The sequence below is a fragment of the Patella vulgata genome, chromosome 2, assembly GCF_932274485.2.
Source record: "Patella vulgata chromosome 2, xgPatVulg1.2, whole genome shotgun sequence".
Lineage (NCBI taxonomy): Eukaryota > Metazoa > Mollusca > Gastropoda > Patellidae > Patella > Patella vulgata.
In genome coordinates this window covers 75,710,744-75,734,964 of record NC_065880.2, presented here as the reverse complement: position 1 = coordinate 75,734,964, position 24,221 = coordinate 75,710,744, and the positions used below count along the sequence as shown (strand labels likewise).

The 24,221-nt window shown below is 36.4% G+C and overlaps 2 protein-coding genes across 3 annotated transcripts in view; both read right to left on the bottom strand.

Annotated features, from left to right (window-relative positions):
- Positions 1-8,384, bottom strand: part of LOC126811373 (tetraspanin-14) — a 39,235-nt gene extending 30,851 nt beyond the window's left edge. Inside the window, exons 1-3 of the mRNA XM_050536942.2 lie at positions 8,196-8,384; positions 6,906-7,057; positions 6,134-6,319 (exon numbers count right to left, since the gene is read on the bottom strand). Coding sequence (XP_050392899.2) covers positions 6,134-6,319; positions 6,906-7,052 — 333 coding nt within the window. The 5' untranslated portion in view covers positions 7,053-7,057; positions 8,196-8,384. The remainder of the gene's footprint in view (positions 1-6,133; positions 6,320-6,905; positions 7,058-8,195) is intronic.
- Positions 8,385-9,982: 1,598 nt separating this feature from the next.
- LOC126812013 (orexin receptor type 2) lies at positions 9,983-22,712 on the bottom strand. 2 transcript variants are annotated; one of them, XM_050538163.2, is made up of 3 exons: positions 22,220-22,712; positions 15,306-15,382; positions 9,983-14,978 (listed from the first exon to the last, which is right to left on the bottom strand). In XM_050538163.2, exon 3 carries the CDS (start codon positions 14,961-14,963, stop codon positions 13,809-13,811), a length of 1,155 nt encoding a protein of 384 aa, XP_050394120.2. In that variant the 5' UTR covers positions 14,964-14,978; positions 15,306-15,382; positions 22,220-22,712; the 3' UTR covers positions 9,983-13,808. The 2 variants fall into 2 exon arrangements, with proteins under 2 accessions (XP_050394120.2, XP_050394119.2); XM_050538162.2 differs by lacking the exon at positions 22,220-22,712 and adding an exon at positions 19,664-19,838.
- Positions 22,713-24,221: the final 1,509 nt, after the last annotated feature.

The window sequence follows — 24,221 nt, the reverse complement described above, 5'->3', positions numbered from 1 at the left end:
TAAAACATTTAAAGAGAACATCAACGGATTTTACGTCCAATTTAAAAAAAAAATTATGAAAAAATGTTTGGAAAGTAAATCCTTTAAAGGGAACACCACGCCCAAAAACTTGCAGATTACGATGTTTGGTGCATAGACGATAACTATGCAATGGCACTCAGTAGTTGTATCAGGAGTTTTTGTTCCATTAGTGTACATGTATGTACTTTTAGAAAGAAAGACCCAGCCAACTTGTGAATGTTGTGACCCATCAACTGTTATAAAAGACTTTGAATGCTCTGTAGATCTTTTTCTTGGTGCAGTGTATGGAGCAAAAATACAGATTCAGTACTGTTTGTATCATCTTACTCAGTCAAGTTGGAGACACATCCAGTCACTAGGACTTACAAACATGTACAAAGATGACAACGAGTTCAGACTTATTTAAATAAAATATATTTGTCGCAGTAAAAACCAAACAAACAAAAAAAAATACACAGCAAAATAAAAAATCTGTAGGAGAAAACAAACAAATAAATCTGTCCGAAACGTCATCTTTCTAAAAAAAAAGTTACCGAAAAGTTCTAGGACGGAATTTCCCAGGCCGAAATATCCTAGTATGAAATATCCATAGGCCGAAACGTTTTACATTCAAGAAATATAAATCTAGCGGACCGGGCTTGAAAGTTAACGAAGGGATTAAGCATTTGTCTAGAGTCCTTATTGACCACTACCTCAAGTTCTTCAATCTGTAAGACCTGAGGCATTTTTCTAGTATCCTTATTGACCACTACCTCATGTTCTTTAATTCCTCTGTCTCGCCAGGACATTTTCCGGGCACATGGACATATTCATACTTCATATCTATCTATAAGACCCGAGGCATTAATACTGTTAATAATTACAGAGGTATTGCGTTAGCTAGCTGTTTAGACAAAACGTTATTAGCAATTATTAATCAACGAACCTCAGAGTACTTAGACAATAATAACTTTCTTGGTAAATAACTAGGAGGATTTAGACCAGGAAAAGTAACAATCGATATTGTATTCATATTAAAGACTATAAATAACGAAAAATTATTCGAAAAGAAAACTTTGCATCTCTGTTTTGTTAATTTCAAAAATGTATTTGATTACGTATGGCGAGCAGGACTTCTCTATACATTACTTTTAATATGAACGACAATGTTATACAATCAATGTATCATAAAACAAATGTAATGATAAATTATCAGAAACTATGCCTGCCCTCTACAGGATAAAACTTATCATACTATTGTTAAGCAGATAGCCCTTCATGAGGCAGAGGTTATCATTGACAGGTGGGATACTTTTGAAGAAAATAAAAGTATATACGATCAACACTTGTAAATCCATAAAAAAAATATGCCTAAGCGTGTCAGTAACATGAGATGTTAAGCTGAATGTGGTATTTATCCGCTATATCAGTACATGCTCCCCTACTTCTAAAAATTCTTATCGGATAATAAAAACAAACTTCTTAATACGTCATTTATAACGGACTATGAATTTTCTTGTAAATATGTCTGTCCACGAAAATCGTTTTGTCACAGCATAAGGATTTTATCCAGATATTTTGAACTTGAACAAAATGACCTAAAGAATAGTGATATAAAATCTGCTACCGAAAAGAAATTTGCCGATCTTCTCACAGCAGTTACTGATCAGCATGAGGATTCAAAATCGACCCAAAAATTTCGGACGCATGGAAAAATTAAGCCGGACTTTAATGCGATACCGTTTTATCTGCACTCCGTTAATTAAGTAAATGTCACATTAAAGTTGCGCTGACTTCGATCAGGCTTAGATAACCGTTTATGTACACAATGTTATAATAATCAAGACGAATATCAGTCGTCCATTTAAAATTAAATCAATTAATGGCGGACCAAGCTAACGTTTATCGTTAGTCGCTGATGTCACTACCGGAAACTGGTAATGAAAGGCCCGCCAAGCGAGGCTACCATTGCCATTGAGCATGTTACTTGATAATTGAGAATATGTGGGTGGAGTTATCGTCTGTCAATCAAACGATCGCCAATTCTCATAGACGGTGCAGACACAATTGATGCCTATTTCTAGTCCAAACTTCCAACAGTGACAATTCCGTTCAGAACAAAGTAATTTGACTGAAATTACAACATTTTCTTTTTTTTTATCATCTATTTTTGAATTGGGTGATCACGTGGCTAAGTGGGTAAGACGCTGACTCGCTAGCCTGGAGGTCGGGTGTTCGATCCCTGCATTGGCCGAGAAAGTTCATCCAGATTTTCCGGCGTGGTTTCCCCTTGTCAGTGATGCAGGAAGGAGGGCCTGACAAGGACAGCTGTCTAGTCGTTCGGATGGGACGAAAAACCGAGGTCCCGTGTACATATTGGCGTGCACGTAAAAGATCCCTTAGCAGTTGGAATTCGATATAAGAGTAGGCCGTAGCGCAGCTGCCCGGGCAAAATTTCCCTCATAGCACACTGTATGGCGTATGCCCGTCTTCATTAGCCCAGTTTAGGAGCAGAACAGTAGGACGTTAAACCCCATTTCATTTCATTTCATTTCATATTTTTGAATTATTATAGCAAGAATGGCCAACTCTTTATAAAACTCTTAACTAATGTATCTTTAATACAGTACCACAAATATACATGTAACAAATAAAGAGACACATTATTGTTCAACGTCAGATTGACGGAACAGCTCCATAACAGCGTGATAACGATTTCAAACGACAACAAAATATCTATTACATCAAAAATATCTGCCTGTAGTTGTTTCTTTTTGTGTCATTATTTAATTGGACAAAGCTCTAATGCTTAACAATCATCCACATCATAGCTGGTATAAAGAAAACAGATGACGCACATGACAGCCATTTAAATCTAATCTATGTCATAGAAGGCAGCAATTGACGACCACAAAAACTAGGTAATGTAACAACATCAGTAACAGAATCGTTTTAGTCCGGTTAAAGAGCAAATCGGGAGTTATCGTTAGCTTTTAAAGTGTTAGTCAAGGTGGTTCATTGAAGTCTCGAGTTCGATTCCGACGTTAGCCAAGAAAGTTTCAGCTCTGGTTCCGCCTTTTGATTATTTTATAAACACTATTTTATTGAATTTTAGGATTTGGAAACCGGTAAAACCTATACCCCCCCCCCCCCCACACACACACACACACCTTCTTAGTGGTGCATGATGGATGACCTGTCAAGAAACAACGTCTAGTCGTGCGGATGGAACGAGAAACCGAGAAATGGGACCTAACTTAATATAGCTGATCGATGTCTGGTGCCACTTCTCAACTATACGATTTTGCACTTTCACACAATACGAAATTATAGTTAGACGACTGACTACCATTGTCCCAAAAATGAATGGAGCAGTGTGAAAGACGGTGGTTTGCTAACAAGGGAGTCTTTTTACTTGAAAATAACGAAGGCCTTATACATTTATATTGTTTGGCTCGGGCATGGACCTTTTAATGCATGTATTATAAGGTCCATGACACGGACCTAAAAAAATATGATATATTCAGACCATTACTGATTTGTGCTTTTAACTGATTGCCCAATAGATGAATAATGGATGAATAAGGGAATTCATTTTAAAAAACATTTCTAGAAATATAATCCTCTCCAATCTCACAAGACGACGAAAACATTGAATAAAACAAAAAATAAATCAACTATAATGCATAATCCTTATTTTTATAGACATGAATTGTGAATTTGATATTACTTTTTGTGAATTTAATATTACTTTTTGAACAACTGTTAAAATTTAATGATAATATTGAATTTAGGTGCCAGAACATTTTGAATATAAATCTGTTTCCATTATAATAGTATGATATTAAAATTAAAGAAACTGCATGCTTTATTAGGTTCTAACTTTGTAAAAAATATTCAATTGAATAAAGATAGCTGGTTTTACATATTTAGTAATTTATAACATGCTATTCTATTTTTTCAATACCATCTCCATGACAATGTATTCATGTATTTCAAATAGTTATTAATATGCCAGGAGCCACAGTGGCTAAGTGGTTAAGACGTTAGCTCGCTAGTCTGAAGGTCGCAGGTTCGCTCCTGGTTTTCCGGCGTGGTTTCCATTTGTCAGTGGTGCAGGACGGAGGACCTGACAAGGACATCTGTCTAGTCGTTCGGATGGTACTAAAAACCGGGGCCCCAGTTGGAATTCGATATAAGAGTAGGCTGTAGTGCCGCTGTTTGGGCAAACCTTCCCTCATAGCACACTGTATTAGACCAGTCGGAGCAGAACAGACGGGGGGGGGGATCCTAAGAAAATTCACAAAGTTTAACAGGCGAATCAATGGTTACGTTTACTATTCAGGAGAATTTTGCCCGGGCACATTCTTCGATTACCAATCCTCGATGGTTGTTTTACGTAGACGATATTGTGTACGGGAATGTTTCTCGATTTTGAGCACCATGCCAAAAAGCCAGCACAATTACCATTATGACTTTGTCTTCTAAGACACCTAAAGATAGTGGTATGATCAAGATTCCAACGTAGTCTTTACAAGAGTAATAATAACTTTAGTTGAATTTCATCGATTTAAATGATATTTGGACAAGTACGTTAACTTTGGTTGTGTATTTAAACTCTATATAAAATAGTTATTCTCACAGCGTATCGTTTTATCAACTTCACCCAACATATCAACATATCATTCGGTATAATCTCTTACTAGAGTAGTACTTTACTTTATCCAGTATTTACTTAAATATTTCATAAATACCCAATATTGTTATATTTCCTAAATACTTTATATTTCTTTTTTATATTTCTGAAATATTTTTTATATATTTCTGAAATATTTTTTATATATTTCTGAAATATTTTTTATATATTTCTGAAATATTTTTATATATTTCTGAAATATTTTTTTATATATTTCTGAAATATTTTTTTATATATTTCTGAAATATTTTTTTATATATTTCTGAAATATTTTTTTTATATATTTCTGAAATATTTTTTTTATATATTTCTGAAATATTTTTTTTATATATTTCTGAAATATTTTTTTTTATATATTTCTGAAATATTTTTTTTTATATATATATATCTTAAATATACATATTTTGGGGTACAAGTTTCATCAACATCCATTTCATCATATCTTTTTTTTTTCAATGCTTCATTGGATTCAATATCGAATAATCTATGAATTCTTCACACACTCACCATTATATCATTATCATATGACACATATCTACCTAATTTAGCTGTCATTATCATGCGTTCTTTGTATATAGTTCATTACTACCCAACCCTTATGGCTTGCCACCGCTTTTGATGGTTTCTAAATGATAATTTCTCATTGTTCATCAATGTTTTCAATGTTCCATATTTTGTATATATTATTATGTACTTAGGGTGACCCACCCTAAATAAATATCTCCAAATATCTCGACAATTACGCCACAATATTTATATATATGCCAAGCCTCAAATCAGTTTCACACAATTATATGGCTATTTATCGACTCAAAGAGTGTGCGGGATAGTCAGAAATCAGTTCGAGACACGCAACTGAAGCGTGCACATTGAGCCGTGTCGAGACCAACTTTCTGTAGAGTGCACGGGTCACCCTACAAGTTGTCACTTATCTGCGACATCACTTCGGTGGAAAGGGACGTTAAATAAAGCTATTTCACGCCATGGTTTTCATTCTTTGCTTGGTAAAGACGAGAGAACCCTCGACTGAACATCGTCAGAAATAAATCTTTTAAGTAACATGTATTCTATAATTGTGTCATGTGTAATAACTTCACCTGTAATTTGTTATGGCTTTAATATGGGTTGGGTGGTGTTTCATTAGAGTACACTCGACTCTCACGATACACGCGGTACACATCTTATCTGTTCCAACAAATCTAATACAGGTCATGCGTATATGCTGCAAGGGATATTTTGACCTGATGGCACTGGTTTTGTCTACTTATCATCGAATTCCCACTGACATGAACTCTTTTACGTGTGCGCCAAAGAGTACACGAGTGGGTCCGATACAAACGACCAGACTCTTTATTCCTTCCCGACCCCGCCCAACAAAAAAGCAATGGAATATCGGTAAACTATTCAAACAGGTATTATATAATTATCTACACTTACTATTTTTAAGAACGTTAAGTTTTCTCTCAGTGCACCGATGCACCCAAAGAAACTAACGATGAACATTGCAGCTCCGACTCCTATCATGATGTAAGCGGGATCTGTGACTAGATGATCTAGAGGATCTAATCCCTGTTTCTGTAAACGGGCCCAGATTCCTACACCCATTAAAACACATCCTGCCACCTGTAATGTAGAATGAGTGACAATATAATATTGTATGATATGAAATGTGGTTTTACGTCCTGGTTAATGAAAATAGACATGCGCCATGTGGTGTGCTATGCGGAAAATTTTCTGCGTGACTAAAATTTGTATCATGCAAGCAGCGCCAAGACTGGGAAATGACACTGGTAAAATACCTTCCTAAGATAGCCAATGAAAGGGAGATAATTCATATTTGCGTGTTCGATCGCTGAAGATTTAATAACTGTGTACAAAAGCGGCGGAAATGAAATGGTGTCTACCGTCAAACGTTTCTGCACTGACTGGGCTAATGGGCTAATGAAGACGGACACACGACACGCAATTAGCTATGAGGGGAATTTTGCCCTTAATTCGAACTTGAACTGTACACGGGCCCTCGTGGTTTCGTCCCAACCGAAAGCGTGTACGCTTTGCCGAGTCCTGCACCACTCAGCCATGTGAACCACCCCAGACAATCCACATAAACTGTATCGGCAAATACCAGGATCAAATACGGAACCCCCGGGTTAGCGAGCCAACGTCTTACTCACTGAGCCACCAAAGGATTCGTACTTTCTCCACTTACCCATACTAGGAAATTAAAACCAAACAGGAAATATTTGGCCCAGAAACTCCATTCACAAAATCTGTTATCAGAATCTAATGATATAGTATCGTCGTGTTGGCTGTAGTCTCTAGACAAGTAGTCGTTACCACTAATACTTCTTACCATCTTTGCTAAAAAAAAAAACGATTAGTTTTTTATGTTTTCTTTGAATTATAACAAATGTTTGTTGAATAAAATGGCACCAATGATAGTACTTCTAACAATACAGTCAACTAATAGGTTCCAGTATATTAATGTTGAGTATACAGTATATTATTGTTAAGTATACAGTATAGTATCCAGTATATTTTTGTTGAGTATTTAGTATAGTATACAATATAGTAATGTTGAGTATACAGTATAGTAATGTTGAGTATACAGTAGTATAGTGATGTTAAGTATACAGTATAGCATACAGTATATTAATGTTGAGTATACAGTATATTATTATTTAGTATAGTATCTAGTTATTGAGTATACAGTATAGTAATGTTAAGTATACAGTATACTAATGTTGTAAAAGTAATAAATGTATACAACACTATCAACTAATAGTATACAGTATAGTAATGTTGTAATGGTAGTAAACTTAACTACCAACTACTATTAGCTTCTGCTACTACTACCACTACTACTTGTATTAAATAATGTTGCAATATTATAAATCAAATTGCTACTACTGCTACTACTGCTGCTACTACTACTACTGCTACTACTACTACTACTACATTTATGACACTACCACTGGTATTAATTATAAGGCGATAGTCACATAAAAAAAATATTTTAATTCCACAATACCTATACACATATGGTCAGTTACAGATTGACTATAATATGTTCAGTTTCTCTTTTTTTTGCGTTTCAAATTTTAGACTTTCCCTTGGAATATTTGTATTCTCAGTGATGTGTTCTTACCGTTAGTTCTAGTTGTGTTTGGCGTGGGATGTTGTTGAACAATATAATTCTTAAGATCCCTACGCACAAGAGAATAACTGACATAAAATTTGAATGATATGTTAGTACCGAGGTGATCTAGTTTGTGTTCAGTGGACGTTAAACTCAATTTCCAATTAAGTAAGCTATATTACTGATGAGTATGTTTGTCGTCAATTTAACCGTAATCTACTATATAAATAATGAACAACTTGCTTTTGAAAGAAATTACAGAAATAAATAAATATACATAGAAACAAAAAAATCATATTATTAATTAATACTGGGCGTGGATGGTTGTTCATTATCGGAATCTATATTCCTCTATCTTACCGTTAGTTCTAGCTGTGTTTGGCGTGTACTGCAATGTTTATAGTAATTTACTAGACTTTATCCACACATTTCAAATTTCACCCACTAGAAAACCTCAGCGAATCTACAATAGTTTATCCAAAGATGACAGAATCAAAATAAATACCACACATGCATTTACTAAAATATATAGGTATACATGTACGTTAAAATGACTAACTACAGCTGTTATTTGTCATTTTAATCAAGTCTATTTCGGTGTTATTGTATGCATATATAATATATCTGTCTGGTAAAGCTGGACTATTATTGTAACAGGTGTCATAGCAGTTATTGAATATTTCAATAGGTCGAATACAAATATATCGATTTTACTTTCAATGCGTATACATAGAAACCGAATGTGGACACAGACGAACCATTAGAATTGTTAAGCTTGCGTTATTCCCTTTGTGATCATTTGGAAAGGGTGGGCTTTAAATCATAAGGTCTGGAATTAAGTCAGCTAGCATGCTTTGGATTCCCAGCTAGCTCACATGACAAGGGGTAGGGCCGCGGGTCCTCTGGTTTTCTCCCGCTGCTAAAGACGCCTGTATTCCTGTATACGTGCAAGCAAATTATTGCAATAAAATTTAACCATATGCTAGTCCCGAAATGACCTAGTATATGGTAAGCGGATGTGAAACTCTTGGCATTTCGCCTGAGCTTCCCGTTACCCCCACTGTTAAAGGAAACTAGCTCCCATGAAAATTATTGGATCAAAAGATAGATATACCACGTCTCATACCCGTAATAATCTTGGGAGCTATAGTTATTTGCATATTGTATTGTACATGTATCCACCTGTTGTAGGATTGTGTTGTTCTCTTTCCTTCCCAATTCAAACACTGGAATAGGAATTATATATAATGATTCTAGATCTTGAATTTTTTTAAGTAGCAGTGGTGGCTGAGTAAGACGCTAGCTCGCTAGCCAGGAGGTCTTGACAGATGGAATTCGGAATAATTTAAGAGTGGGCCGTAGTGGAGCTGTTCGAGCAAAATTTCCGTCATAGAATAATGTATGGCGTAAGCAAGCCCGTCTTCATTAACTCAGTCGGTGCAAAAATAGTAGGACCTTATACCCCATTAAACAAATTGTATTTGTTTTAACAGTTACGAAACGCCCTATAAAAGTGTAGACGCGGAAGAACATAATGGGAGATTACTCTGTTGCAACTATTTGACAACAAGAAGGATATCAGCCTCGACATTTTCTCACTGAGTGATTCATTGTTCAGGCAGGGAGAGAGAGAGAGGAATGGGGTTTGACGTCCACTCAACACAAATCAGGTCACTTCGGGACTAACATGGTTTAATTTTATTTCAATAATTCGCTTGCGTGTAGGGGTTTTTAGCAGTGGGAGGAAACCGGAGGACCCGGAGAAAACCAACGAGGTTGGACAGGCGACCCTACTCCTTGTCACGTACAACCAAGGATTCGAAACCACGCCAGTTGATTCAATGACAGGCTTTATGATACAGCGCCCACGTGCTAACCGTTCGGCCATCCAACCCCCTAACTGGCAGTGACGTACGAGCCTGGATGTATTTCGTGGAGTTGGGGGATGGGGCTACACAAAAATCAGGGCTAACATTGTAATGTTTTGTTATATTATTGAACACCAAGGGATAACATTCAGACAAAAATCTTCAAGACTCATATTAGTCATATTCCAATCTATAATACCGATAATCTCTCTCTCTCTCTCTCTCTCTCTCTCTCTCTCTCTCTCTGTACTACGCTTTAGGAAATAAAGAGAACAATAATTAAAAACAAATATTTATTTTATTATGTTGAAAACAAAGCAGTAGAATAATTACAGGATTACTATAATCAGGCGATATAAAAATAATTAATACTTTAAGACTGAGTATTTATTTTATTATAAAAATACTTAAAGATGCATTTGTTCTGATCTACTTCAAATCGGAGCCACCCGATGGCCCAGAAAGTTTATTATGGGCTTGTCATATTTATACATGTTTAAATAATAATATATATAACCTTTGAAGCCAGACCCCATCTATATGTAGATTTAGCTTTTACATAATGCATATTTAATACTATAATCTAATGCTTTGCATGACAAAGATTAAACGTCAATTTCCGATGCTTTAATATTATAATCTAATACTTGACATGACAAAGATTAAACGTCAATTTCCGATGCTTTAATATTATAATCTAATACTTGACATGACAAAGATTAAACGTTCATTTCAGATGCATTTGGCACGAACACTCCATTAAAATGTGCATGTATCGAATATTTAGTTTATATGATTATAAATTAAATCGACTGGCGTCCATGTAAAGTTAGCAAACAAGCCAAAATTCGACCAATAAAATATCAATGCCAACTCTGCCTCGTCCACCATGATGTCACGTATTCATCTTAACTGTTGACAATCTTGCCACATGGAACTTAACTTAAGGCCCAGTCACACTATAGAATTTATCATGAGGTGTTTTATCTATAGGATAAACATTTTCATGTCAGCGGTTACAGAGATTTTTGTCTATGGATAAGTCCTAATCATTCAGGATTTGTCCTATCAACTGAACTGCACGTCTTCTTCTCGAACTCGCGGGGGCTGAAAAACTGCCCAGACAGAAAAGCAGCCCTTTTCATGCACTGCTTAGGCCACTACGTCCGCCCAGGTTTTTATTAATTCTATGTTGATATGTACAATGCATGGGTGTTGGGGGCGGGAAACCCGCTTTTCCACCTCCTCTTCGCCCAATTCCAAATGCAAAGCTTTTTTTAACGTGCACGCTTAAAAAAGCCAAATCCAGAAGATTGCAGCCGAGAGTTCTTGCCGCTTGACTATTCAAAGTTAAAGAGATCACAAGCAAAAAGAGTCTTATTTTATTTTAAGAAGCTTCTTGACAATTCAATATACGACCAAACAGCCAACAGTGACCACACCCTAGTTTTTATAGAAGGATACACGTGTGAAATATTTCATTGGGGTGTAGTTCAATATCCAGTGAAACATCAGTCTTAAAGACAACAACATCATATAGTTATTACAACCTGAAACATACAAATTGCGCGAAGAACATGCCACGAACTATTTACCCATACAGTGTGTAAACCACTGGCACGCTCGTCTGTTTAATACGGGAGGGGTGGTGGGCACATACTCGGCGACACGAATGTCTCGGACCTTGCCTAAATATCACAAGACACATATTTAGTCCAATAAACTTAAAGAATATGAATATTTTTGGATATTAATGAGACACTTGGTACTAATGATTGCCCAAATTTATGTTACTGGCTTGCCTAAATTTTCGCACATTCGTATGCAGACCCCTTCACCCCCACCCCACCCCAGCCAACACTCCATATGGTACGTCAGTGGCATCGACTACCATATGTATTCAATAATAAAAAAGCCAGATGTCTTTAATTTTTTAAAGGCACAAAATGAAATGAAATGGAGTTTAACGTCCTACTTTTGAAGGCACAATAAGCCAAATGTTCACATATATATATCATGAATGACAATCACTAAACTATTTTCATTTAAAGAATCTTGTTATGTTATTGTTATAATTAAGCATCTTCATGTGCAAAAGAAAACTCTATCAATAATGACCAGGCGTGTATGAAATTAGTATTATTTCATTTGACCAAGACCCCTAAAGATGGCGAGGAAATCAACAGAAACTAATGCAAACTTTAAATGATTTGAAATTTAAGTTATAACACACAGCACTGTTAAATAACTGTAAAGCAAGGAACCTCTACATTATGTTTATTTACATTTAAGAAATTCTCAAATTGGAAGCGTCTTGTCTTACAGCTGTTTGTGCATTCCGTCACGTAATTCAAATACATGTACAAGTATTTATAATATATACAATTCCTTGTGGAAACAGGCGTGGTATAATATAATTCTCATACAAAAAAAAAATTATACTTCGGATTTTCATTGACTAATCAGAGTTAAAATTCTAGCACCTATTTCAGCTTTATAATAAGACAAGCAGATGATGACTGGAATTGCATTAATATTTATGACTCAAGGGTATGTTTTAATAACGAAATGTTTCGGATACTTATATGGATGTAATTATTTCTAAAAAAATCTACGTTGGATGTTATTGAACAATATAATTATAAGATCCTTACGGACAAGAGAATCATTGACATCATAAAATTAAACGATATGTTAGTACCGAAGTGACTAGTTTGTGTTCAATGAAAGGACAATATTGGTGTCAGTCATTATCACATGTGTCATTGTGATAGAACTGGTTAAACACATTCCAAATATAACTTTAACACAGTGATCATGTTTAAATTACATTTGGAACGTGTTTAATCAGTTCTATCACATGTGTGATAATGACCGACACCAATATTATCCTTTAAGCTACATTACTGATGAGTATGTTTCTCATCAATTTAACCGTAATCCACTATATAAAAAATAAACAACTTGCTTTCAAAAGATATTACAGAAATAAATATATATACAAACAAAAACATTCATATTATTAATTAATACTGATCGTATTTGGTTTTTCATTATCGAAATCTAGATTCCTCTATCTTACATTCAAGAGTCTGGGAGTGTGTGATTGTTCATTATCCCAATTTAAATATTTTAGTTACACTCTATGGTCTGTGCGAGTTTGACTGACCGGTAGTTCCAGCGTGTAGTCTTGTATTTACATTCAAGAGTCTGTACATTAGAGTGTTATTCTTTGTAATCTTGGAGTTCATACGACCATAATGTTTTTTTTTCTATACAGTGGGGTATGTGGGAATGTATTTCAACGTTAACCTCACATAATTTTTTTTTGTCTATACAGTTAAGAATGGGGGACTGGATTACATAATGTTTTTTTTTTCTATACAGTGAGGTATGTGGGACTGTATTTCAACGTTAACCTCACATAATTTTTTTTTTGTCTATACAGTTAAGAATGGGGGACTCGATTACAACACCAACCACACATAAGTTGTATGTCAATCCCCGCAGGTAGAAAACTGGATCGTCGTGAAAGATATGTACACTCAAACCGTCACGAACATGGATTTTAAAGTAAACTGCGGTTCGCATTTTTGGGATATTCACAATAGCGATGCTCGAGTATCACTCCAGTACTTTCCGAATTGATAGAATGTGAAGAGAGTGCCACGGAATTCAGTTTTATCACAATTCGGTCAGTCCCGATAAATATTGTGACGTGTGTTGAATAATGACGTAATCAAACACTGTGAATATGATTCGTTAATTGAGATATTGTCTAGTGCATGCTTATTACCACTATCATCTCTCTTATTCACGCGATTCTAAAGAATTTTTTTCTTAGGTTGGGGGTATATAATTCTGGAACATCCCCTTACTTATCTCACCCTTATCTCAATGTGACTTAATCTGGGGCCTTCCCTATCCTCTAAGCACCACATCACATAAAGGTGTCGATTTAGGATACGAATCGAGGTCTCTCGCTGCTATTAAAATTGTATATCTTTGTTGTTTGAGTTTCGTACTCTAAATTTACACTATTTGCGTTATGAACGTCTAACATGTAAGCTGTCATAAAACATACAATCCTCCGGGGTGATTTGATTTAAAAGACCACAGTTTTTCTCTTCCTCCATGGGGTAAGTAATCGAACGCATCCTTGTCGAAATCTCTTGTTCCAGTAACTGTACACTACTGGATTAGCTGATGAATTCATGAAATACGATCTTAAAAACACAGAATAAAACTGATAGCCCGTAAATCCCAAGTTCTGTTTAAAATCTGACATCACCCACTTCAAAATGGCGATAATCAGATAAGGAACGAAACTAGCAATAAAAACAATAGTGATAGATAACAACATCAGAGTTGTACGATTTTTAGATAATCCGACGGGTTTTCTGATCTTAGCAGGAGTTACATCCCTTAAATTTAACCCGGTAGTAGATCCCATCGATTCCGGGGGAGAGAGCCGCGACTCGACACCGTCCATGTCCATAGAGTCAGCCGCCGGTTTCGTATTTAGTTTATTAGTGTACTTCACTTGATGAAAAATCTGCCTGCCAACCAAAATATACAACACACACAAAATAGCGAAACAGGCGATGAACATTACTGCCGGGAGTCCTACAAAGTACACGTTGTGGAGTATTCCATCATATGAATCTTCAAAAGCACATTTTTTACCGGTTAATCCTGGTATATCCGTTTCAACATCCTCGGCGCTGTGAACAATTAGAGAAGGTAGCGTTAAAACAAACGAAGCTACGGCAACTACGGCTACAATAATGGTGGCGTGTTTTTCTGTTATTTGTCTTTTAAATGGATGACAGATCTTTCTATGTCTATCGATACTTATGGCGACCAGTGTAAACACAGATCCTATCAGACTCAGGTATTTGGCCAGTTTGATCATTTTACACAATTCAACACTTTCAAATCTGTACGAATATCTCATGTTGATTATCTCTCCTGGTGTGGCGACGATGTTATTCACTAAATCAAATGCTGCCAGGGCTAATATAAATATTCTCGATGTGCTCTTTTGAAAGTTTTTAATGTAGACAATGAGAACTAAAGTGTTGCCAAAGAAACCGATCATTGCTAATATTCCTAGAAATATCATCCCTGCTAGAACTTTTAAGGAATAGGCATTATCTAACAGCATCAAATACTGCCATCGTTCTTCTTCCGTGAAATTTAACGTCACGTTGATGGTGCCACTGCTGTTATACGGAAATGACGTAGAGTTATTCATCATGGCTGTATTGAGGATCTGAAAGATAAAACGTACATAGATAATACAATGTTGTGTGTTATGATTTCCGATTTATCTTTGGCAAACAAGATGATAAAAATGTTTGTCATTGAGTCAAGTGGCGATGTTTGGATCCCAGTCCCACTGGATACCCCCTACTGCTAAACTCTCTCTCTCTCTCTCTCTCTCTCTCTCGTGACAGGTTAACTGCTATTATAAACGATATGTAACACTACCCTACAAAATTATTTTATTATTATTTCAAGAACCCGACTGATTGGTTGATTCTGTATATTCGACCAATCACAGCCGGAATTACGGAACATGTCATTTAATTAAACATACCTGATGTTCACCCTCTCAGCTGATTAACTGCTCATTGATCTGTTGGTATATAGAAATCTATAGCTTTGGTCTTTCACCTACAAGAAACATACAAACATATAGAAATACATATTTCTAAATAATTTAAAGATGCCACCCCACTCCCCCGTACAAACGTGTTAGGACTATGCACGTACTCAAACTAATTTATATATCAAAATCCCTCTCGAGACATTTTAATCTGATGGAAACTACACCATGTTACGAGAATCTATTTTTATCATCATTGTTTATCACGTGACATGATTGCTAGAGATCCTGTTTCAGCGTATATCTATCTTTAGTTGTTGTCCGTTTACCATAAATTTCGAATCCTAAGTAAATTCTTGGATTATTCTATTCCAACTTCTTTTTCCGCCGTTTAATTATCTCAATGTTCGCACAACCGATTGCCATTAGATCAGCACACGAGAAGCTAGCTCTCCTTGTGTCTCTCAAGGAGACAGGCTGCAAGAAATCGGGTCAGAAAATCCAAAGAAACACCGCGAGCGAACACAAGACCTGTGGGATAGCGACCCAGCGTCTTACTCAATGAAGAACAATTTAAGTGGCGTTTCAACGATTGTTACCTCGACGCTTTCACGCAAATACACAAATCATAACTCTTGTTAAATGGTTCATTTCTTTATTAATTTACTACACGATTATGACGCTTTTATAATAATCAGATTTGATACGTGTCAAATGGACAATTCTATCAAGAAATATTGTGTAACTTTGTATGTAGTTTATATAATTATTTAATTTTAGTTAAAGTAGAAACTGACCAATGTCCGAATTATATCTCTCTAATCTTTCAAGTCAGTTAACTGTAACGGCATAATATATGACGTAATTATAGATAACACGCGTTCTTGCGATGTCCATATCAATTTTTGTTTGGAAACATCTGTTTCCTGTATGTTCTGTATTCTACTGTAACTTTAGTCGGGCGATCGGCTCGCCTAGCGATACCCTATCTCGTTACTATGACCGTTAGCCAGGTTTGAGCACCCGTTTATTAAAAGTACAATTTTAACTATTTATCTGAGCTATCGTTGTTAGTGCTGAAATAAGCTAAACTCTCTAGAAACATGGTTAAGTGGGTAAGACGCTGGCTCGCTAGCCTGGAGGTCGGGTGTTCGATCCCTGCATTGGCCGAGAAAGTTCATCCAGATTTTCCGGCGTGGTTCCCCCTTGTCAGTGATGCAGGACGGAGGGCCTGACAAGGACAGCTGTCTAGTCCTTCGGATGAGACGAAAAACCGAGGTCTCGTGTATACATTAGAATGCACGTAAAAGATCCCTTGGCAGTTGGAATTCGATATAAGAGTAGGCGATAGTGTTGCGCTGCCCGGGCAAAATTTCCCTCATAGCACACTGTATGGCGTATGCCCGTCTTCATTGGCCCAGTATAGGAGCAGAACAGTAGGACGTTAAACCCCATTTCATTTCATTTCATTTCTCTAGAAACAGCACCGAGACACTATCTGTTCGTAATATTGTAGAAACAAAGATATATAAATTCGCTAAACCAGGGTCAGACCCAGACTATATTACGCCGTTATGCTAGGTTTCCACTATCACGATTAAATTGCTCTACGATTAGGATCGTTGATTTAATCGTGGAGTAATCGTGGTGATCAGTTCTGTCTTATCATATATTGAAGTCGTAGCAACCGTGTTGATCGTATCGAAACGTATCCGAACGTATCTGCACGTAGCAGACCGTTTACTCAATAGGGATAATCCTATCGTAACGCATCGCATGGCATTGGGGACCTGGCATTAGCAAAAGTTCAACAAATACTTGCAGCACCCCTTCTACCCCCAATGGCGGATTACCCCTGGCACACCTGCACACGGACCCACTACGTTTAGGTCCACACCATAGAAAGTTCTAATACATAAATTGTATGGTGATATATCATTTGAAACGATTAAATCAACTTTGTGTTCTACTATGGTAAGGTGACTCTAGTCAGATATACAGTTTCAATAAAACCTTGGGAGGGTGCTGGGCTTGGGCCCCATTTACTTAATCCGGCAATGTTCGTTGCCCTCCCACCCCCACCCCCACCAACAAAAAAAACCAACCCTAACGGCGGACCTAGTCCCAATGGTTAGCTTAACTTAAACAACAATCTCGCCAACAATCACATGCCCTAACCTTATTTACATCTCAACGACCTTGACAAATATTGAACTGACCTTAACAAATAGATTTAGCCAGGCATTCATATCACATCTCAATAATACAGTTTCGAACATCACAAGCGTAAGATACGGACAACAACGGTATATAAAATCCATTCAAACACAATGTCGCTAATCGCTAATAGTAATATACAACACCGCCTAAAGTAAATATAGATCGTTATAAATTTGTATACATAATAATGGACATTGACATGACTGACCTATGCTGATAGATAATTCATACTAACACTAGCTGATATATAATATAAACACACCAACAATACATGTATATTAAATCTAACAATGCTGATAAAAATCATACGATTACTAATTAAGATAATATTGATTATGCCAATAGTATAACACGTATATAAACCTATACAAATGATGAATCAAGCCAATTAATATAGAAATGAAATGAAATGGGGTTTAACATTCAATATTTCTGCACAAACCTGGATAATATAGACGAGCATACGCCATGCAGTGTGTCAAAGATTCTTCTCTAGCCTGGATTCCCATTGTCAGTGGTTCGGGAGGGTGGGTCTAGTTTTTCGAGTGGAACGAAAAGCCGAGGTCCCCTGACAGTTGAAATTTGATGTACTGTTCACCACTGACTTTATATAAATTTCCGGCGTGGTGCCTGACACGGACAGCTGTCTAGTCGTTCGGATGGGTCAAAAAACCGAGGTTCCGTGAACACATTGGCGTGCACGTAAAAGATCCCTTGACAGTTGGAATTCGATATAAGAGTAGACCGTAGTGCCGCTGTCCGGGCAAAATTTCCCTCATAGCACACTGTATGGCGTATGTCCGTCTTCATTAGCCCAGTTCGGAGCAGAACAGTAGGACGTTAAACCCCATTTCATTTCATTTCTATATATAAATCACACATGATTAATGCTTTTAAGTATTAAAATACGCAATAAATATTCGTTACACCGTTATATCTCAAATATCCATTATGTAAGTTTTAGATAGAGCTGTTCGTTCTTGCTATAACAGTTCAAAGATAGATAATGAAAAATTAAAAATTATATTCAACATTTCATTCAAATTAGTTTATTCTGTGCGAATATGTGATGTAGATCGTTTATTTTCGAGGATTAATGTTATCGTTAACTTTGAAAATATCGTGGGTGTTCAAATCAACTTAAATATCTGCCATCGGATGAACTAGAGAGTTAATTAATGTGAATAAATGTCGAAATAATAATTTATATAAAATTTGAAGTCAGACAAAATGACCCACAGTAGGTAAATTTAGCAGTTATATAATCCATATAAATGAGAGAGAAAGAGAGAGAGAGAGAGAGAGAGAGAGAGAGAGAGAGAGAAATGGGGTTTAACGTTCACACGACACAAACTAGGTCATTTCGGGACTAACACATGGTTCAATTTTATTTCAATAATTCGTTTGCGCATAGGGGTCTTTAGCAGTGGGAAGAAACCGGATGACTCGGAGAAAACCCACGAGGTTGGACAGGCGACCCTACTCCATGTCACGTACAACCGGGGAATCGACCCCCCCCCCCCCCCTGTTGACTCAATGACAGACCGTATGATACAGCGCGCGCGTGCTAACAATTCGCCGCCCCCCCCAAGAAATAGATAACATGTAAGAATAGAAAGAATTATCTAAACTAGCCATCTTTAGTCACTTAATCTAAGACGCATCTGTTTGTTATCTTCTTTCATAAAGTTTATCCAACATACACATTGCTCTAGATATTGACTGTTTGTTAAGAAATATGAAACAAAAATAAATGGGGTTTAATGTCCTACTTTTCTGCACGGATTAGGCTAATGAAGACGGGCATATAAGCCATACATTGTGCTATGAGGGAAATTTTGCCTACGGCCCACTCTAATTACGAATTCCAACTGTCAAGGGTTCTTTTACGTGCACGCTAATGTGTACACGAGATCTGCTTTTCGTCCAATCCAAACTACTAGACACTGTTCCTGGTTAGGTCCTCCGTCCTGTACTACTGACTTGGGGAATCGACGCTGGAAAATCCCGAGGAACTTTTTTAGCCAACACAGGGAGCGAACCCGGGACCTCCTGGTTAGAGAACCCAAGACAGCATCTTACTCCTCACTGATCCGCCGCGGCTCCAATTTAACGATATAAATACAAACCTATTAAATACGAGTTGTTCCTTTTGTCAAAAATCCAATTAATCCATTGACTGCGGTATGTAAACTTTCTATTAATTATCCACTGGATTTTGACAGCCAGTCTTCTTCATACAGTTTTTCGTAAAATGCGGTAAGTATGATGTGCTCACGTTTCACTCGACTTTAATAATGACTAATTTCTAACAAGTGCACAGCCAATAACAGAAGTCATGTTCTTCTATCAACGGACCGGAATGTGTTACACAGCGTGATGTGACATGAATCTTTCAAGCCTAACACGAGATTATTGTATTCGTGTTGGCGTAATGTAAATACAATCGTCGTAAATGAGTGGATTGTGTCCTATATATTACACATAGCCGACACAAATGGCTGTTGAGTAAGTTGTGGAGTGTACAATGATATAGGGGGTATATAGCACTATCACGATTTGGGGTGTAAAATGATGTAGGGGTAAAGCGCTATACAGGAATCAAAATTATTCTCATTCCTTTGAATCATATGAAAACTTTAAAATGAAAAGAGATGGAGTTTAACGTTCTACTGGTTGGTTTTGTTTACATCTTTCACATAGGAAACAAGTAGTCAATGTTGGTGACATAACCTGTGGCGTGCCACATGGTAGTGTCCTGGGACCGTTACTATTTCTGTGCTATGTAAACGACATGGCTATCAGCATCCCCCCAGAATGTAAACTTATCTTATACGCTGATGACAGCATAATTTCACAAACGCTTAGGTGTGGGCTTCATTCCTGTTCCCAATGGCTCATGGATGCTAAACTGTCGCTCTATCTCTGTAAAACCGAATGTATTCTCTTCGGGCCAAAACGTAAACTAAGTAATGTTACACAGTTTATAATAAGCTACAATAACCATACCGTAAAAGCAACGGATTGCCTAAAGTATTTGGGTCTATATTTTTGACAAATACTTGTCTGGTGAGGAGACTGTTGACAATATTATTAAGAAACCAAACTTGAGATTAAAATTGCTGTTTCGCTATAATAAATGCCAAAGACAAAAAAACCCCTAAAAATCTACTCTGTTCTGCACTTATTAAATACCACTTTGATTATGCCTGTTCAACTTGGTAGTCTGGTGTGATTCATTCCCTTAAAAATAAACTACAAAGTTCAAAATAAGGTTCTTAGATTTGTACATGGGCTTGGACGTAGAGATCATGTTTCATATTCAGATTTCACAATACTCTATATTGAAAACCAAGTTAAACAGTTAAAACTAAATCATGTAAATAAGATTTTTCATAATAATTGTCCATCATAAGTTAAATCAAAATCCCCAAATGTGTTAAAGATACTCATCAATACGGCACAAGATCTAGTTTTTTCAATTTTGCTGTTCCAAAATAGGCGGGTAGAGATCAGATCAGTTCACGTCATTTTATTATACCGCGATAAATATATGGAACGATTTACCGAATATGGGGGTGTTGGATGGCTGAATGGTTAGCGTGCGCGCGCTGTATCATAAAGTCTGTCATTGAGTCGAGTGGCGTGGTTTCGAATCCCCGGTTGTACGTGACAAGGAGTGGGGTCGCCTCTCCAACCTCGTGGGTTTTCTCCGGGTCCTCCGGTTTCCTCCCACTGCTAAAGACCCCTACGCGCGAGCGAATTATTGAAAGAAAATTAAACCATATGTTAGTCCCGAAATGACCTAGTTTGTGTCGAGTGGACGTTAAACCCCATTTCTCTCTCTCTCTCTCCGAATGATATGAAATCTTTAGTGAACTATACAGCTTTAAAACTGCAGCCAAGAGGTATTTATTGTCAATATTAATATGTGATAGGCCTACACGCTTGTTTATCTACAATTAATAAAATTGATTGATGTATAACATGGAGATATAAATATATTTAATTATTTGTGATACATTGCTGTGATGACATATATATTAAGTTGTGTTTCCTAATGATGACTTGACGCGACCTTGACAACTTTGGATCCCATTGGAAATATGCAACGGGTGTTATATATGCGTCCGACTTTATGGGTTATCCTAAGTAAATGGCTCTTTATGACACCTTATTACCTGTCATACTTCTCTATTCTCATCTCATGTCACTTCCTCAATCATACAATGCAGTACATGGTTCTTATGTCATATACATATCTATATATTGTTTGTTGTCGTGTTGTAACCTTTACTTGAAGAATAAATAAATAACAAATCATGCCATGAACGTACCCAACCTGTTTTGTGGTAATAAGGGTTTAAGGATTTTCGAATTGGTTATTCATCAGTAATTCTCCGATTTATACAGTAAATGGCTCAAACAGTATGTTAAGTTTGACCTTTGACCACGACATGAATGAACACTTTGACAAACTTGTTCAGTCATCTGTTATTTGTATAAACAAACCGTATTTAATAAAGGGACCTTTTTATAAACAAACACTAGTTACTACATGGGCCTTTTTATAAACAAACAATATTAATTTAATAAACAAACAATATTTAATAAAGGAGCCTTCAAATTAACACGCTTATTGGATTCTTTTAAATGACAAATAAGTGAAAATTCCAAATACTCACTCAATTTTCATTTATCGGTTCATGCTCTTTTATTCTGTCTGTTGTTCAATCAAATGATTCCATGGATACAGAATACCCAAAAGCTGGGGTGTAATATTGCTTTTAAGTTGTTAGTTAAATCAAAGCGGTTAGAGGTTTACCATAAGACACGTTGTGGGGACCACTCGATTTAATCCAGTACACTGTTTGAGTATTTTAAACACTACTCGTAACATGAATGTTCACATTATCGGTGATATCACTTTCAGTGGAAGCGGGCCTTAAATACAACTTTTTCACACACATGAATACAGAAGTCTGTTCTAATATATATATACAATACACTGAAGCTGGACACAATTTAAAGGACGTTAAAGCTACCTTCCGGTACGAGGATTGCTGCAGGTTAAGCTCGGTGTACCCACGAATAAAGCCAACACGTTGAATAAACTCAACACTAATCAGAACCTGAATACAGGGTTCTTCTCTGGTAAATAATACACAATATTGAAGCTGAAGAGTTATACCACCATAGTTGTTCAAAGTCAATTTAGTATAAGCCCTTGGTCCCCTCCAATAAACCCAACACAATAATGTAAACACTGAATACAGACGTATTTTCTTTGTAATACAAATACATATACGTATGGAGTTATATTATTATTAATCCTGTTTTATTTAACTAGGATTTATTCATCCGGAACGACCTAGATGTGAATCGACAAACGAATTGAACGTCTCGTCATATATAGACGTATGTAGTGGCGCATAGAGCATTTTCAGACTAAGCTATGGCTAATTTTATTTATTTTGCCTACACTAGATGACGAATTTTGTCATGGCAGCGGCATTTGCATATAACATTTATCTCTTCGGTATTAGGGACCCTTCAAGGCTATATATACACTGTCATTAGAGATAGATTTATGGAAGGCATAAAGTATCATTATCAAATTTGGTCAACAGCGAAGTTTATCCTTATGATAAGCTGCTGTCTATGGTTATGTTTCCCAGACAAATTTGTTTTTGGGCACATTCCACACCTTGCTTTGTGTGTCTATCTTTATTACTTTGGTTAAGCTACATACAGTGTGTAATGAATTGTGTCAATTTAGGACAGTGGTGTTTCCTTAAACATGCATTATGCAAGAGCTAAATCTGATTATTGCAAGTCTTAATTTAGGCTTCAGATGTTATAGAAATTATAAATTAGATCTTTATTTAAACAACAAGACCAAAATCAACTCTGTAGACCCACGGATGGCTCGGCTACAGCTCGGATTTAAATAGGATTTCACTAATTGATTAAATCAAATAAGGGGTAACCTGATGAAAATACGTCAGTTAGATCGAGGCTAAATGATAGAGTGTACTTAGCGAGGCCGCTGTAAAGCGTTTCCGTGTGCCATTGAAAACTTTACTTGATAATCGAGATATGTAGGTGGAGTTAACGCCTGTCAATCAAACGGTCGGCGAAGGTGAAGACACATTTCGCTACCATTTCTAGGCAAATATTACAACGATGATAACTATGTTCAGAATAAAGTAATTTGACTGCATTTTTCAATATATTCTTCTTTCATCATCTACTTTTGAACTGTTATAGCAAGAATGGCCAACTCTCTATAAAAATATCCCATAATATATCTTTAATGGATTGATGTCGTCAGTAATAGGGGTCTCAAGTGAATGCTTTACATTATCACTAGACTAAATGTATACGGTATTTATGTTTGACCTTTAACACTTCAATAAGTGTTACCCGGGATAAAATGTCCGGTTTGTGCCATGTGCTTAGAAAAGGCTTAGGCCTATATTTAAACATATATTATGCACGAGCTAAATCTATTAATTAGACATTTAAATTAACATGACAAGACCATGCCCATAATCAACTCTCGGTGCCACCGTATTTCTCCGACATCAAGTACATTAGCACGGTTCACACATATTTTAATTTAATTTAAAAATTTAGAAGCGAGGCTTAGCTTCTAACAACCAGTATGGTGGTTGAAATTAATGC

What these genes read in the sequence shown, in the direction of transcription:
- LOC126812013 (XM_050538163.2), bottom strand. Translation starts at nt 14,963, where the DNA reads ATGATGAATAACTCTACGTCATTTCCGTATAACAGCAGTGGCACCATC.